The sequence below is a fragment of the Gobius niger genome (genome assembly GCF_951799975.1).
Source record: "Gobius niger genome assembly, chromosome: 11".
Lineage (NCBI taxonomy): Eukaryota > Metazoa > Chordata > Actinopteri > Gobiiformes > Gobiidae > Gobius > Gobius niger.
The window spans coordinates 9,999,470-10,014,354 of NC_136862.1; the positions used below are offsets into that span (position 1 = coordinate 9,999,470).

A 14,885-nucleotide genomic window follows, 5' to 3' on the forward strand; every position below is an offset into this window, starting at 1 on the left:
TATGTTTGTGTGCAGAGCTCAAAAGGCCAAGACGTCACAGAGTGAAGAGCTAACAACTTAATATTTACACAAAGAATTGAGTAAAACGCACATTTATTTGTTAAAAAGACGATCAAACTTACAATTCCCTGTTAGAAGTCCAGCTAATCCACCGCTGCAGCCTCAAAACAAATCCACATGGTCCAAATAGCGATCAATAGTTTTCCTCTTAAAGGGGCTAGATGCAAGTTGGCCATCTTACACTCACTACTGCCACCTCAGGTCATACGTGTAGCTGCAGCTTCTATATTAAGCTCGTGCATGACGGGACTTCGGATCCGAATTAACACCTTTCTGAGTGACAGTGCAGGATTTTAGAGGCAGTAGTGGTGAACAGGTCTGGGCTCATTCTACACATTAGGACATGGCTGGAACATGTAGGAGGAGGAAAATACTTCATTTTAATACTTTTAAACTCCATATAGTCCCTTTAAACTCTTCATCCCCGTGTGCGTCCTGTTCCTCTGGCAGCTCCTCACTTGTTTCTGTTTTCCCTTGTAGACGAGTTAGCGCAACTTTATAACTGATTTTACACATAAAATCACCAGGTCCTCCCCTCTAGCTTCCGCATGTGCCATCCTGTGCTGCCTGTTTGTTTGGGCCAAGTGTTTCCCTGAGATTGACCTGACGATTTTTTTTTTACTATCTTCCAATCACGGTACTGCGCCCTCTTCTGGTATTATACCCATATTGTTGTTCCTCACAACTTATTCCTGGAGGTATTTTCTGTCTAGACTCTTTCATTACTTCACTTTACACTATTATGTCACTCCCCGCTCTTCATTTATTTTCACTCTGAGCTGTCCTGCCCATTAAAAGCCTACGAGCCAAAAACCCTTTAAAACACCAAGGCTAATGTGTCCAGGGTAATTATGCTACTCGGGAGTATATTGAGAAGCATAATATTGGACCTTTATTGAATTGAAACCAATGATGTTGTGTAAAAGTGAAGAGGAATGTCAGGCTAATGCTTCTTGCATTGAATGTCACAAGGTCAAAAGCCACAAAGAGGTGACAAAATGTGTAATGGAGGGCGAGACATCTTTCTGCTGGGCCTTACATCTGCTTCCCTCTTCAACCTCTTAGCCCACTTTTCCTATCCATGGCAGTATAAATCTCTCCCTTTCTACAATTTTTGAAATGGAGCCATTCAAACCTGCTAAATCATTAACACTTTTGAGTCTCACACAATGTTGTCGAGCAGATTTTTCAAATTGGCACACCCGCCGCAGACTGTATGCTTTCCTTCCGCATATCTGTTGTTTCCAAAGATTATAAATTTAGCCGACTCTTTTTGCACAACTCCCATGCGGCCGGTGTCGTGCTTTTCCCAGAAAATACACACTGTCTTTTTCACTTTATTATACTTTAACCAGTGTAGCACACGGCATGCGCACGCTTTCTTTCATTTAAATTAGCTTTGTTTGCGATTCGCTCGGTGAAGAAAAAAAAAAAAAATCAATACAGCTCGTGCTATTACAAGTTCACACCATATTTTTTTTGCTACGCTGACATTACTTATTACCTCATTACACATTGGAATTATTATGCTCGCTTTGACGAAATGGATTTGTAAGACCATATGCTTAGCGCCTCACGAAGCATGACCGTCGCCAAGAAGAGGTTTCTGCAACAATCTGTTACTCAAATGTAGATAAAGATAAATAAAATTGTTTGTGCGCGTTCAGGGATTATTCACAACACTCTGTTTACTCCCAAGACTGATGCCTAAAACAAATGAACATCTTTTTATTCTTCGCAAAATCACCTAGAGGCTGGAGCTTTCCTAGGCAGTTATAGTTGAGCTATATTCTTATCACCATAAAATCTTTTTCTCCCAAACTTTTTATATGAATGAATTTGACTGCGTTTATCATCAGTTGCCACATAATATAAAAGAAGCCACTAAAAGAGGTCTGAAAACTTCCTGAAGGCTCAGTTCTTAAAGGGGCTGGATGCGAGTTGGCCATTTTATACTCACTACTGCCACCTCAGGTCATACATGTAACAGCACCTTCTGTATTAAGCATGACGGCACTTCGGACCCGAAGTAACCACTTTTTGAGTGACAGTGCAGGATTTTAGAGGCAGTTGTGGTGAACAGATCTGGGCTCATTCTACACCTTAGGACAGTGGCTCTTTCGTACCCCTTGAGCCTTTCAGTGGTCAACCGTGCACCCCTACCTCAAGGGTGTTGCAGATTATTTAGAAATGGATTATTTAAAAGTGGTATTTGAAAGAGAAAGGACAATGTTGCAGTCAAAGTAAACCTAAAACTCTCCCAAAGCAACACATTTTACTGAAAAATATAGCTTTTCCTATAAAAATTATGTTACATTTTCCCCTTTTTTCAATCTGAAATAGTTCCAAGTACCCCCTGCTAGGTGGTCCCCGTACCCCTGGTTGGGAAACACTGCCTTAGGACATGGCTGGAACATGTAGGGGGAGAAAAATACTTAATTTTAACATTTTTAAACACTGTATAGTCCCTTTAAGACATCCCCATGTTTCATTAGCGTAGCCTCTCGTCAGTGGAGCCGTCAGAGCCGATTAAACAAACAAACAGCTCTTGTTAAAAACTGCATGCATTAGTTTGGCGTAAGGTATTGAAGCCAAGGCGTCTTGACTCGTTAAAAAACAGCGTTGGATGAAAAACACCAGAACTGCCTGTGTTTTCTGGCTCCTCCGCTGCGATTGGGTAATTCAGGAAGTTGTTACGACCAAATAAAGGAATTTCTCGGGTGCTATTAATCCGTTTACCATGAATTAAAGCAGCCGTTGTGAATGTCTTCCCCATCTTCCGCTTTGGCAGGGGATAGATGACTTTACAAGCTGATGCTGCTTTGTTTTGGGGAGACGTAGTGACTGTGATTGTATTTCAGAGTTTTGGCACAAGCTAGTGCAGAATGATAAATCATAATTATGTGCTGTAAACTGCTTGGATCACAACACAAGAATGGCCTTGGATCCAAACAACAAGCTATTGTATATTATAGTCAGTGATGATGATCTTTGTGTTGATATTATGTTCTCGCCGAAGTAATGTGTTTGCTTACATGACCAGCAGTAGCACCAGAAGATGTGGGCTGCAGTAGCACATTTAGGTGTCTTGCTTAAATTTTTCAGATTTGGCTCATGGAGGTTCACACTTTAACCTCTTAACCCGACCAGAAGCGAGTACATTTTCTCCAGTTTGGCTATAAACCAAGTCTAAAAGCTTCTGAAAAAACTGAAAAAAGCGTCAAAATAGCACCAAAAATTAGCCGAAAATGCGATAAAAACAACAGAAATGTGATAGTAAAGTGACAAAAATGTGGGATGAAGACGCAGCGACAAAAAGCCAAAAAAGAGCAACAAAAAATCTGACAAATCACAATGAATAAGTGACAAAACATGACCAAAAGGTCCATTTAGATCTGTTTTGTAGGTCTTAGTTTTCAAATGAGGCGCTACACTGGCCTATAGGCTGTGATCTTTTAGATTTGGGTAAAGCTGAACTGGAGAAAATGGACTCAGTAAAGGCGGGGTTTATGAGGTTCAATCATAGACATAATAATGATAGAGTCCGTCTCTTCATCATATCACAATGACCACATTCGAAAGGGAAATCATGGCGGATTTACAGACTCATCCTTCCCTGCTCTGACGGAGCATGATCTTAACCCCTAAGCCCCCGCCTTCACCATGCACATGTTGTCTAGTTCAGCTTAAACCAAATCTAAAAGCTTCTCGACTGGAGCTTACAGCCTATAGGCCTCGTTTGAAATCTATACAATGAATCTAAACTGTTTTTTTCCCCTGCGTTCATCGCTTTTTTGGTCAGAATTTTGTCACTCTTTAGTTGTCTTTTCATCCTTTCTTTCATCTTGTCTTTGTCACCTTTTTGACGCTTTTTTCAAGAAGCTTTTATGTGAAAATGTTTTGGTGGGAGTTAAGAGGTTAAACGGGTATAAAGACGGGATCTTCACTGTAGACTTGGCCCTCAGTGACATGTAGTTTGGCCGTAGCCGCAACCGCGCCATTAGCTTTGATGCTAACGGCTTGTCAATCAAAGTCCGGCCCTCATTAATATACGAGATTTCTACCTTACGAAAACCAGCCTCTTTAATTGTAACTAACCCAGCGTTATCACAGGAGTAATGTCTAGCTGTAAAAAGTTCCCAAAAAAATACTTTACAGTTTCTTAAATCGTGTGTAAAGTGCGATGCTATCTAATGGAAAACTAGCTTGTTTTGCAGTCATAAAGCAGTTCAACCAGTGGCCATTGGGTTAAAGGCTTCTACGCTATTTATTTCATGTTTGTTTCATCTCTCACTCAAAAAGTCAGTTTCCAGATCAGACGATGAGAAGAGGCGAGATATCTTCAAATCTCAACATCCCAGGCCAGGCGACAACGTTCTCAAACTTTTCCTTTGATCTGAACTTGTCTAGATATCAGGCTGCATTGTTGACCTAAAACCCAATCCAAGCATATTTCACATCTCCGTGTCATCGCGGACTAGATAAACGTCCAAGCTGTTCAGTTTGTTGATAAATAATTCAGGCCGCGTGTCGTTTGGAGCATTTTTGACCTGAGCGCGCGATTGATGTTATTACCCTAAAAACACAAAGTGGGCTTGAAGTGTCACGAGGGGGGGGGGGGGGGGGGGGGGAGCAGCTGCACTTGTGCGTGTCTCGGCCTCATCGCTGTGGAATGAGCAGAATCTCAACTTGCTCCTTGTTCTGCCAGTTTAGGTCGAAAGCTCAAAGAGAAACGATCCGGAGCGTGAAGACCTCCTAGCGCCCCACCCCGCCTCCCTCCTTCACCCACACCAACATCCATCTCTGTCGCCGAGCTCCCCCCCCTTCCCTCCCTCCCCTCCCACGCAGCGTACGGCTGGCCTGCGTCGCCCCGGTAACCACCAACCTCCAAAAAAAAAACCCTGAGCTTGACCTCGCTCCCTAAACGTAATGGGAGGCTTGCTGCAAATAGCGGCGTCATCGCGACTTTGTGTTGCGTGACATCATCGTGCGGCGGCCGGGATCCACTTTTGTTTTTTTTTGTTTGTTTTTTTCATTTCCGTGCAGCTAAACCTTTTCTTTGAGGTTTAGCGGAGCGCCTCGCTTTTACCGCAACTGTCTGGAGTCAAAGGAACAACTGGCATTCTTCTTCGACTTTGAGTGCCCTTCTTGTCTCTTGTCAGTGATCACACAGGCCAGGCCACCTAAGTAGACTTCTCCTGGTCTGCCCTCACAACCAGTCCTACAGAGCTGCTTTGACTGTGTTTTTGTTTTGCAGTTGTCACATTGTGAAGTGAAGATGATTATTACTTTCAGTTCCAAAGCAGTTTTTGTCCGTTGTTTTCTCTGCTTTAATAAAGTGTCTGTATGCCAGTTTTATACATCCATTCTGTAGGGAATGCGTCTATTTGCATATAAAAGTGACACATCCTGGAGCTTTAAACTAAAAGGCAAGGAAAGTCTATTTGTTTATTTGCAAAGTTCATAAACAAAGTAATGAAAAAAACATCAGTAATCTTTAGAAATAATCTAATTAACAGAGAATAAGAGCAGATTCATTACTTTCAGTGGTGATGTGCACAGATAAATACAATTGCTTGTCATTACGAACATGTTTAAGGCTTCACAGTTGGTGTTTTGTTTTACATGATATGACCCTTAGGAGAACTAATATATTACTTGGAGAGAGGAATATGGCAGCTCTACTATTTTCAACATTTGAGATTATTATTTATGCAAATTAGATCTATCGGCTATCAGCCAATCTAGCACCGATAAAATGAATTGGAAAGAGTTAAGTCAGGGTTTTAAAATAAGTTCTCCCGCAACTCCTCAGGCCTCAGGGGAGCCGAGACCCATTGGAATGAAAGTTAGCTAAAAGTTTGTTATATACAAGTTTCACTAAACCTCAGTCAATAAAATCATTTTACAGGATTATAGACCAAACATCTGGGAAAATTGGCCAAAAATATCAGCCAAGCATGTCGGCATTGGTTAATAAAACTCCCCAAAAATCAGCATAGGTCTTAGAAAAACCCATATCGGTCGTCTTCTAATACAAATGTAAGTGCATTGATTGGTCCAAAAACACAATTTATTGTCCTTAAATGTACCTGAATTGTCATGTAATAAAACCTACAGCTCCTATTTTCCATAAATGTTCAAATGTATACTTTATATCTTAGCACTAAGTCTATCTTAGAGGTGAACAGAAAAGAAGCATTCCGCTATTTTAGTACAACAGACTTACTTTCAGTGTCTTTGCCAATGATCAAAGATGCCACCCAGGTTCTCCGCTTGTTGAAAACTATGTCTTTTAAAGTCTGACTCACACCAGCCATCTGAGAGTTGCTTTTTGCTTATTTTTATCTCCGTCCCTGTGATCTCTGACTCTGAGAAACAAGCGATGAATACGCGCACTTAAACTGCAGCGCTGGAATTTCCAGCATTTTACTCAATCTGAAAGCCCTGGCCTGAACGTAGCATTTCAGAGTGATTGTAGTTCTGAAAAGTTACTTGAACAGTCTTTTAAATGGTTCCGAAATGGGTAGGGAACCTTAGGATGCACAGCGAAGAGGGGAATGAACGCGAATCATTCTCAAAATTATTTTTTACACTTATTCAAGTAGGTTCACTGTGAAATAGAATGATGGGGTAAAGGATCTGATTTTGTAAATGGTGGGCAGTTGGTCCTGTCTCTCATAAATTTATGATCAAACCATTATTGATCAGCTGTTTAAGACTGATTCATACCTCATTGTACTTTTCATTTTATGTAAACTAAAAACAACGGGCTTCATTCATGAACACCTTAAAAAAAAGTCTGATTCACGATCAGACTTCACGACAGGTTGTTAAGTTGGGAAATCCTTTGTGCCTGTGCTCTGAGTGTGTGTGTGTTAGCAAGACTAATTAGCATATGTCTCTATGTATCGTTCACCATATAAGGACAAAAGGTACAGTGCGGGATGGCAGCCAGAGGAGCATAGGAATGGCAAACCACAAGTCCAAAACTAATCACAAAGAAAACCCTCAGAGAATAACAACTCAGACATCTGTGCCCTCTCAATACATAAGATTAAATAGATATTACCTGTACAACACATAAGCTTTTCCTTCTCTTCTCGGGGGTCAGCCCCTTAAATTTGTGTTGCGCTGTGATGTTCCGTCCACGTAGCTCAACGAGGAAATAATAGTGCTATCTATAAGCGGTGGCATTGAAAAGTTTTTGCAGGTCTTTACTTGTCATTATGTGCTAGTAGTGGCAGCACGGTAGCACAGTGGTTAGCGCTCGTGCTTCCCAGCTGGAAGTTCCCGGGTTCGATTCCCACCCGGGACGGGGCCTTTCACTGTGGAGTTTGCATGTTCTCCCCGTGTCTGCATAGGCTACCTCCAAGTGGTCTAGTTTCCCCTACCACTAAAACACGTACGATAGGTTCCCCTCTGGCCAGTTGTTTCTGACCATCCACATCATGGAGATGGGTCCCCGAGCGCCATAGTATACCTTAGTTAAAACAAATACTAAGTAATTTTACCAGCTTATTTCTGAAAAAAAAACCCAAGGTATCTGTTAGTGATAAGAATTATACAGTATGTTGTCTGGAATGAATTAAGATTGAATATGTACAAAGTTAAACACTACCATTCCAAAGTGTGGGTCCTCTCAGGCCAGCTCTATAGTTTCTTTAACACGATTAGCCAACACAATGTACCATTAGAACACTGGAGGGACCGTTCTCAGGATTTGTTCTCACAGAGGAACGTTTTCAGCTAAGAACAAGTTTTGTGAATGCCAAAAACCTTCCTTAGGCGGTAAAAACAAATGTGTGTAAGAATGAGTCATGAATGAGGCCCAATGTCAGAAAACAGCAGGGTAATCGACTAAGGGCAAACTTGTGTTGTAGGAAACAGTGGTATAATTTAATATTTGCACTCATTCTCTTAGTCAGGGGTTTCCAAACTTTCTTTGTCTGAGACCTTTTTACAACCCAAAAACACCGGAGAGCTTCTTCTGCTCTGAAGGCACTTGGGAAACTTGAGTGCAACTTAGATGGAGCACATCCTGAACAGATAGTGGTGAAGATGATCTCAACTCATCCCAATATAGTTGATACTTGACTATAATTACAAAAATGTTTGCAGATTATATGTTAAATGTGTTTATTGCTCAATCTTTTGGTGCACATAGACCGTAAAGAATCTAATGGCATTTTCCCGCATGATTGATGAACCATTATTCCTACTTATTTAGGTCTAAAAGTGCTCAGTCATCCCATGGTAAATGTGCTTTTGCTTTCTGTGTTGCAGCGTGGGCCACAGACGTGACAGCCGTGTATGGAGAGACCATTGTTGTTCCGTGCAATGGAGGATCCCCGCCTCTGGACGACCTCATGTTCATCAAGTGGAAATACGTAAGTCAATAGCACTCACGCGGCTGTCGGAGGGACGGCCCGGGTTCACTGAGAATCACACCGGAAGAAAGAGACAAGTATGGCAGAACTGACCTTTCCGTTCTTTTACTCAGTGTCCTCTCTCACTCAGGTTTAGACAATGAAACAGACTTCATATCATAGCACAGGAATAGAGTCTTTTCATCGCGTGATGACAATGAGGGAAATGTACTGACTTTAGTCTGTAATTATTGAATGCTACGAAAAAATTCTATTCAGCTATTGTCTGTTTTTATCCAGCTTTAGCTTCAGTTTTTGAACACGGTCCTGATGCTGGGCTCTACCTTATAAGGCCAGGTCATAAAGGACCATATATATATATATATATATATATAGAAATGTAATAGTTTGTTAAAAGCGTAGTCTTATGGGTATTTTCAAGACATGTCAAATTAGCTTTGAGATTCGGTCGTCTGTACAAGAGGCTTTTACGTTGAGCTCTAAACAGTGATCTATTAACCTTAGACAGCCACAGAAGTTCACAATGAAGGCTAATGTCAAATAAAGTGGAAGTGATTTTTCTTCCATTATTGTTTTCCATATAGTGCAGAACAAGAGTGCATGTGTCTCCCCCCGGCTCGGTACAGTGCATGTGATTGAAGGAAATTGACTTTCAGTCAGACCATAAATCTGTGCTTTTGAGTCTATTTTCTCTGAAGATGTGCTGCAATTGTTTCCTTCTACAGGCATAGGGGACACTACCTGTTCAAAACTTTTCTCTTACTTTTTTGTTTAGTCTCAATCAATAATCAATAAAAACATAAATAAGAAATATAAAGAAACATTTTCTTCAGACAATGGTTGGTAACTGAGAAGTGAAGGACTGCGTTTGAGTAAACATGACAAATGAAATGCAACATCTGCGTTGGATCTGTGCCTGGGATCCTGATGGCAGTAAATATGGATGGTCATAGTCTCTGGTGTAATTAGCTAAAGAATTGAGGATCTGTCAGTCTGAGGCGGCTAATGCTCACACAGACAATGGCACTTGGCACAGTCTGCCCCTCATATTAAATATGGAATGATTCTGGAGTTAACAATTACACTAATGCACTTCTGTAATACAGGGATGCAAAAGGTTGTATTGCACATTTTTAAAACTCGATTTATTCCAAACACTTGTGGAAACTAAAGGCAATTTACAATTCACTCTGCCTCATAAATCAGTCATAAAAATGAATCCATTGGGACCTTTGACAATGCAGATTACTGCCAAGGCAATGATACTATCTGATAATTGTGCCTAAATGGGCAAAAACTCTTGCTGATTAGCACTCAATGTAAAACCATACATTTACATATCACAAACTGTATCATTTGAGTGGTGGTAATAATAGCTATATAGCATTGTTCACTAAGGCATTTTGTCTGCTTTTTTACGGAGCATTTCAACCTGGGACAGACTGCTCACATGAGGGCTGACATAGATAACTTAGTTTTATATTAACCAGTGTTTGTTTTAGTACAGCCATTCCTTTCTCATGAAGTCACTGCCTGGCCCGCTCTCTTTAATATGCCCACAGCATCAGGGTTTAGCGCAGCCTTGTGGGCTCTGTTTGCCCAGAGATGTCAAAGAAATGAATCATGGACACGAGCAAACACATGAAACAGCCACAAAAGCAGCTCGTCCTACTCTGCACACAGACCGCTGTGATTATGTGTCTCTCCTATCGCTAACTCTCATATGACTGTGTTTGTGGTGACTTCAGGAGAGAGATGACGGCACGCCCGGTGATCTGCTGGTCAAACAGGACCAAAAGGAAGCCACAGTCCAGGCCACAGACGGATACGCTCAGAGAGTTAGCATCGACGACAAGTACAACCTGCTCATCAGCAAAGCCACTCTGATGGACCAGCGCACCTTCACCTGTATGGTGGTGTCCGTCAGCAACCTCAACGAGTTCCCCGTGTCTATCCAAGTGCACAGTGAGCCACGCTTCTACCTTCACATACAGTCAACCTTCCCACAATGCTGTTTATACGCTTGGGGGTCATGTATCAAGTGCTAAATACTGGAAAAACAAAAACACCATTGTGTGGGCAAGTTGCACCTAATCTACCATTTGCCTGTATTACAGTATTAGGGCTACAAATGTGATATGTAAAAGAAACAAAGCTTCGTGAGTAAAGAATGACTCGGCTGCTGATCCACTTTTTACTACTCGTGTTGCACTTGAACACTTGGTAAATGACTCCCAGAGCAGACTTCCAGCTTTGTTACTGTTACTCATATATTACAGATTAATCATTGGCTTCGACAGTGTTAGGACTAGCTTTTTTCCCCCCACACTTGTACTTTAACAGTACTTGTTTATGGGATTGCTACTCAAACAATACATTTTTCATTTTTTCAGAATAATCAAATATAATGATAATGTTCAACAGTTTTATAAAAATGTATGTTTCTTGGCGCAAAAGCAGGCATTATCATTTACTTGAGCAGAGACAATCAGGTATCTTTCTTTAGCGCTATTTCAGGAGCTGCAATCAACAAATCTGAAAACCTTAAGAAAACAAAAAGTGGCAATTGTTCTTGTTGTAAATATTTTTTGGGTACTTTCTTCAAACGATATCCAGCCCTGTACACACAGAACGTAGTTGCAAAAGAATGGGCTGCCCCTCAAAATATACAGGGGCACCATAAACAAAAGCCCACAGATTTCCTGCCATGTTCTTGCAATAGAATTTAAACTGTATGCATAATTCACTACAAAATGCATAGCAAAATTAAGTTTGCACCCTAATTATCGTAGAGTTGAACTTAGCAAACTATACCTGAAGCGCTAAACTTTGCATAAATGCTTTGTCCATATTTATTCAAATTTCTCATGCCCCATTTCCTCAATGTATGCCTTCTTTTGTGCTTGTTAAATTACAGCAGAATATAATAGATACACAGCGGCGGGGCAAAGAGCCAGACTGTATTATTATGCTCTGCAAAATAACAAACTACAGTCGATAGCCTTAACCCCTTACATATCTCCGCACCTGTCACCGTCCCAACTGCACAAACTTGGCCCTTCAAGTGGTTCGATTTGGCCCCACTCTGGACACCACTAGATCAAGCACTCATTTTATAATTGCAGCTGATGTATATTTGTTTTAATTTAACACATAAAGTACTGTGTATAGACTGATCGATTTGTCACACAGTCACATAACTACATGCTTCCACTGACATCATGTTTAAACAGAGCCATGAGCACTGACTAATTAACCACCAGAACAACATTTGTAATACTTATTCACAGATACATGGGCGATGTGCGGAGGCAGTCCTGCTTACAAATAGCCAAGCTCTAATTGCATTCAAATGTTGTTTTTAGTTACGCTGGGGTGTCTTTCCGCTTCCCTTCATGCTCCGAGAAATATGCTCCGGAATCTGAATTTTACTCCCCAAAACTGCCCATGTATCACCTGCTAATGGGTTTTGCAAAACCAAGCGTGAAATAGCACATGAAGAGAGTAGCTCAATAGGCCTTAGAGAGAGCATTAGGTTGTAGTTAAGTGCGGTCATGTTGGAATGATGTCCTACAGCTCCGGCATTAACTATGCTATAAGTCTGACCAAAGCATTTCGGATGGACAGAGGTGGAATTTGAAAGTTTGGGAGATACTTATTGCTTACACATCACCCCGCATCACCCTGCAACACTCTGGGGGAACTCACGTCAGCATCAATAGGTCCACCACTAAAGCTAGGAAAATCAATCACGCTGATACATGACACACTCACTTTCGCGTTTGTGTTTGCAGAGAAACCGTCCGCGCTGCAGATCATGGACCAAGCCCAAGTGTTACACAAAGACAAGCCAACAATGGTAAGGTTGAGTGGGGGCTAACGCAGTGGCAGTACGCGCGCCATGTAAATATTTATCCTGAATGTGAACTGCGCTTTGTCTGTTGGAATGAGCTGCTGAAGGCTCACGGTCAACACGCTCGTGACATGAAAGGAAAGCCCTCTGTGGACAAACAGCAGACAGACGTACTCTATAATTTACACAGTTCAAGGAGCCCCAGGCACGAGAGGAAGTCCAGCAGAGCGCCAAAAAAGACGCAATCAAGGCAATGTCAAGCCAATCATTGATAAAGCTAAGTGGGAAGATGTCATTGTCTCATTCAGATGCTCTTTCGCTCCAGGTAGATGTTAACCTGTAATGTCATTTGCTGGCAATCGAATACCTCATTTATAGTAGAAGAGGGCTTCAGTTTAATATATTGTGAAAGACCTTTGTTGTAGCAGTTCACACTCATTATGGCTGTTTATTTGTTTCGGGCAATAATGAGACATTCTAAGCAAGGAGGCAGTACTTCCCTTCCAGATGTAGCTGTAATAAGTAGCAGCTCATTGGTCAAAGCAGTTTCAGGCAGACTCTCGTTACCTTTTACAGGTCACTGAATTTACCACCACTTAAGGCACCATGATAATTACGAGCGACAACACATTTTTTGAAAACAAGGCACTCACATTAAACCGATTAAAACAATCAGGACATTGGTGAACAGATTTAGTTTTATTTGGTTTCATCGTTTGCCTTTTGTTACTTTGGCAAAGGTGGAGTTTAAAGGGGCTAGACGCAAGTTAGCCATTTTATGCTCACTACTGCCACCTCAGGTCATATGTGTAACTGCAGCTTCTATATTAAGCTTGTGCATGACGGCAACTCGGACCCGAAGTAACACCGTTTTAGAGGCAGTTGTGGTGAACAGGTCTGGGCTCATTCTACACATAAGGACATTGCTGGGGAGGAAAATACTTAATTTTGACATTTTTAAACTCTGTATAGTCCCCGAGACACTGCAAGCAAAACAATTTTTCCAATTTTCAGGCCCGTGTGCTTTGTGTCTGAACTTTCACTTGGAAGCAAATAATTGGCTATTTTTCACAATAAAGGGTTTGATTTTAGCAGGGAATAACTTCAAAACCCATTTCTCAAAATGCATTTATCTCGTATTGTCTCGACACCACATTTTCCAGTCTTGTACTTAACAATATTAGGAAGGTTTTTGTTGAGGGATGTTTTTTTCTATCTAATTCAGTCCCACATCTACAGGGGAGCAAAAAAGTGCATTGCAAACTCATTTTAAAATGTTGGCACCCGCATTTTTATTTGCACCATGTAGCGTAATGGTGAGAATCTCTATTTGTGCCCTTTTGAAACTCTAATGCACCCTCAGAGCTGGCACTGATCTAATTCCTTGCCTGTTTTATTGAGCTTTGAGCAGCACAAAAAACTGGACAAAACTTGATTTTTTACAGATATTTGTAGCTGTAGTCTTTGTCTTCTGTTCCTGTTTTTTTTTTCCCTATTCACCTGCAGCGTCTCGCTTTACGCCAGAGCCGGTGCTGACCCTTCTGGGGCCCAAAGCAAAAATCCAAACAGTACGCGCCCCATGGCTATTCGACGGAGAGTGAACCCATTTATGGTCAAAAACACTTCACTGTGCAGTAGAGCAGGGCAGAAGGGGAACATAATGACCTCAATTCAGTCCCTGCCCCCTGTGTGAGAACCACTAACCACTAAGCCACTGTCAGACTGGGATTGAACTACCATAGTCTATTTTTCCCCCCACTTTTTAAAATGGTAAATGGCAAATGGGCCCATTCAAGATTGCGAATACAAGCGGCCGAAATGAGTTTCCTTCGCAGGGTGGCTGGGCGCACCCTTCGAGATCGGGTGAGGAGCTCAGTTACCCGGGAGGAGCTCAGAGTAGAGTCGCTGCTCCTTCACATCGAAAGGAGCAGCTGAGGTGGCTAGGGCATCTGTTTCAGATGCCTCCTGGCCGCCACCCTCGGGAGGTGTTCCAGGCATGTCCTAGTGGGACAAGGCCTTGTGGAAGGCAGGTGGGACTATGTCTCCGAGCTGGCCTGGTGTCGCCTCAGAACAGCTGGAGGAGGTGTGCGTGGATCGGGAAGTCTGGGCATCTCTGCTGAGACGGCTGCCTCCGCGACCCGGCCCCCAATAAAGCAGAAGGAAATGGATGGATGGGCCCGTTCTCTCACTTCTGGTCCCTGACCCACAGTTCGGGAAACGCTGATTTAAAATTAACTGAAACCTTCACCTGACGGTTATTTCTGTCTTACCACTGGAAAATTAGCCTGTGAGTCGCCCAACTCGTTACAGACTGCACATTCAGAGATCCAGAGTTACTGTAAGTTACTGTGCTCATGAGAACCGCGTGGATTCAACTCCTCTTTGAGACGAAAAGGCCACGGAGAACGGCTTTACTCTCTTGTATTCGCCAAACTACTGTCCTGATTCTCCGCTAGAGACGGTAAGAAGAGAGTTCAAATGAGTGTGTGGCGGATGCCCCGAGCCCGCACAAAGAAAACATGATGGCAGCGCCCGGGACACGGGTGACAGGCCGGCACACACAGCGAAGTACACGAGGGGAC

At 42.1% G+C, this 14,885-nt stretch overlaps 1 protein-coding gene across 2 annotated transcripts in view; it reads left to right on the forward strand.

Annotated features, from left to right (window-relative positions):
• Positions 1-14,885, forward strand: part of alcama (activated leukocyte cell adhesion molecule a) — a 178,068-nt gene that overhangs the window by 89,381 nt on the left and 73,802 nt on the right. For both annotated transcript variants that reach the window (XM_079565646.1, XM_079565647.1), the window contains exons 2-4: positions 8,347-8,450; positions 10,199-10,415; positions 12,245-12,309. In XM_079565646.1, coding sequence (XP_079421772.1) covers positions 8,347-8,450; positions 10,199-10,415; positions 12,245-12,309 — 386 coding nt within the window. The remainder of the gene's footprint in view (positions 1-8,346; positions 8,451-10,198; positions 10,416-12,244; positions 12,310-14,885) is intronic.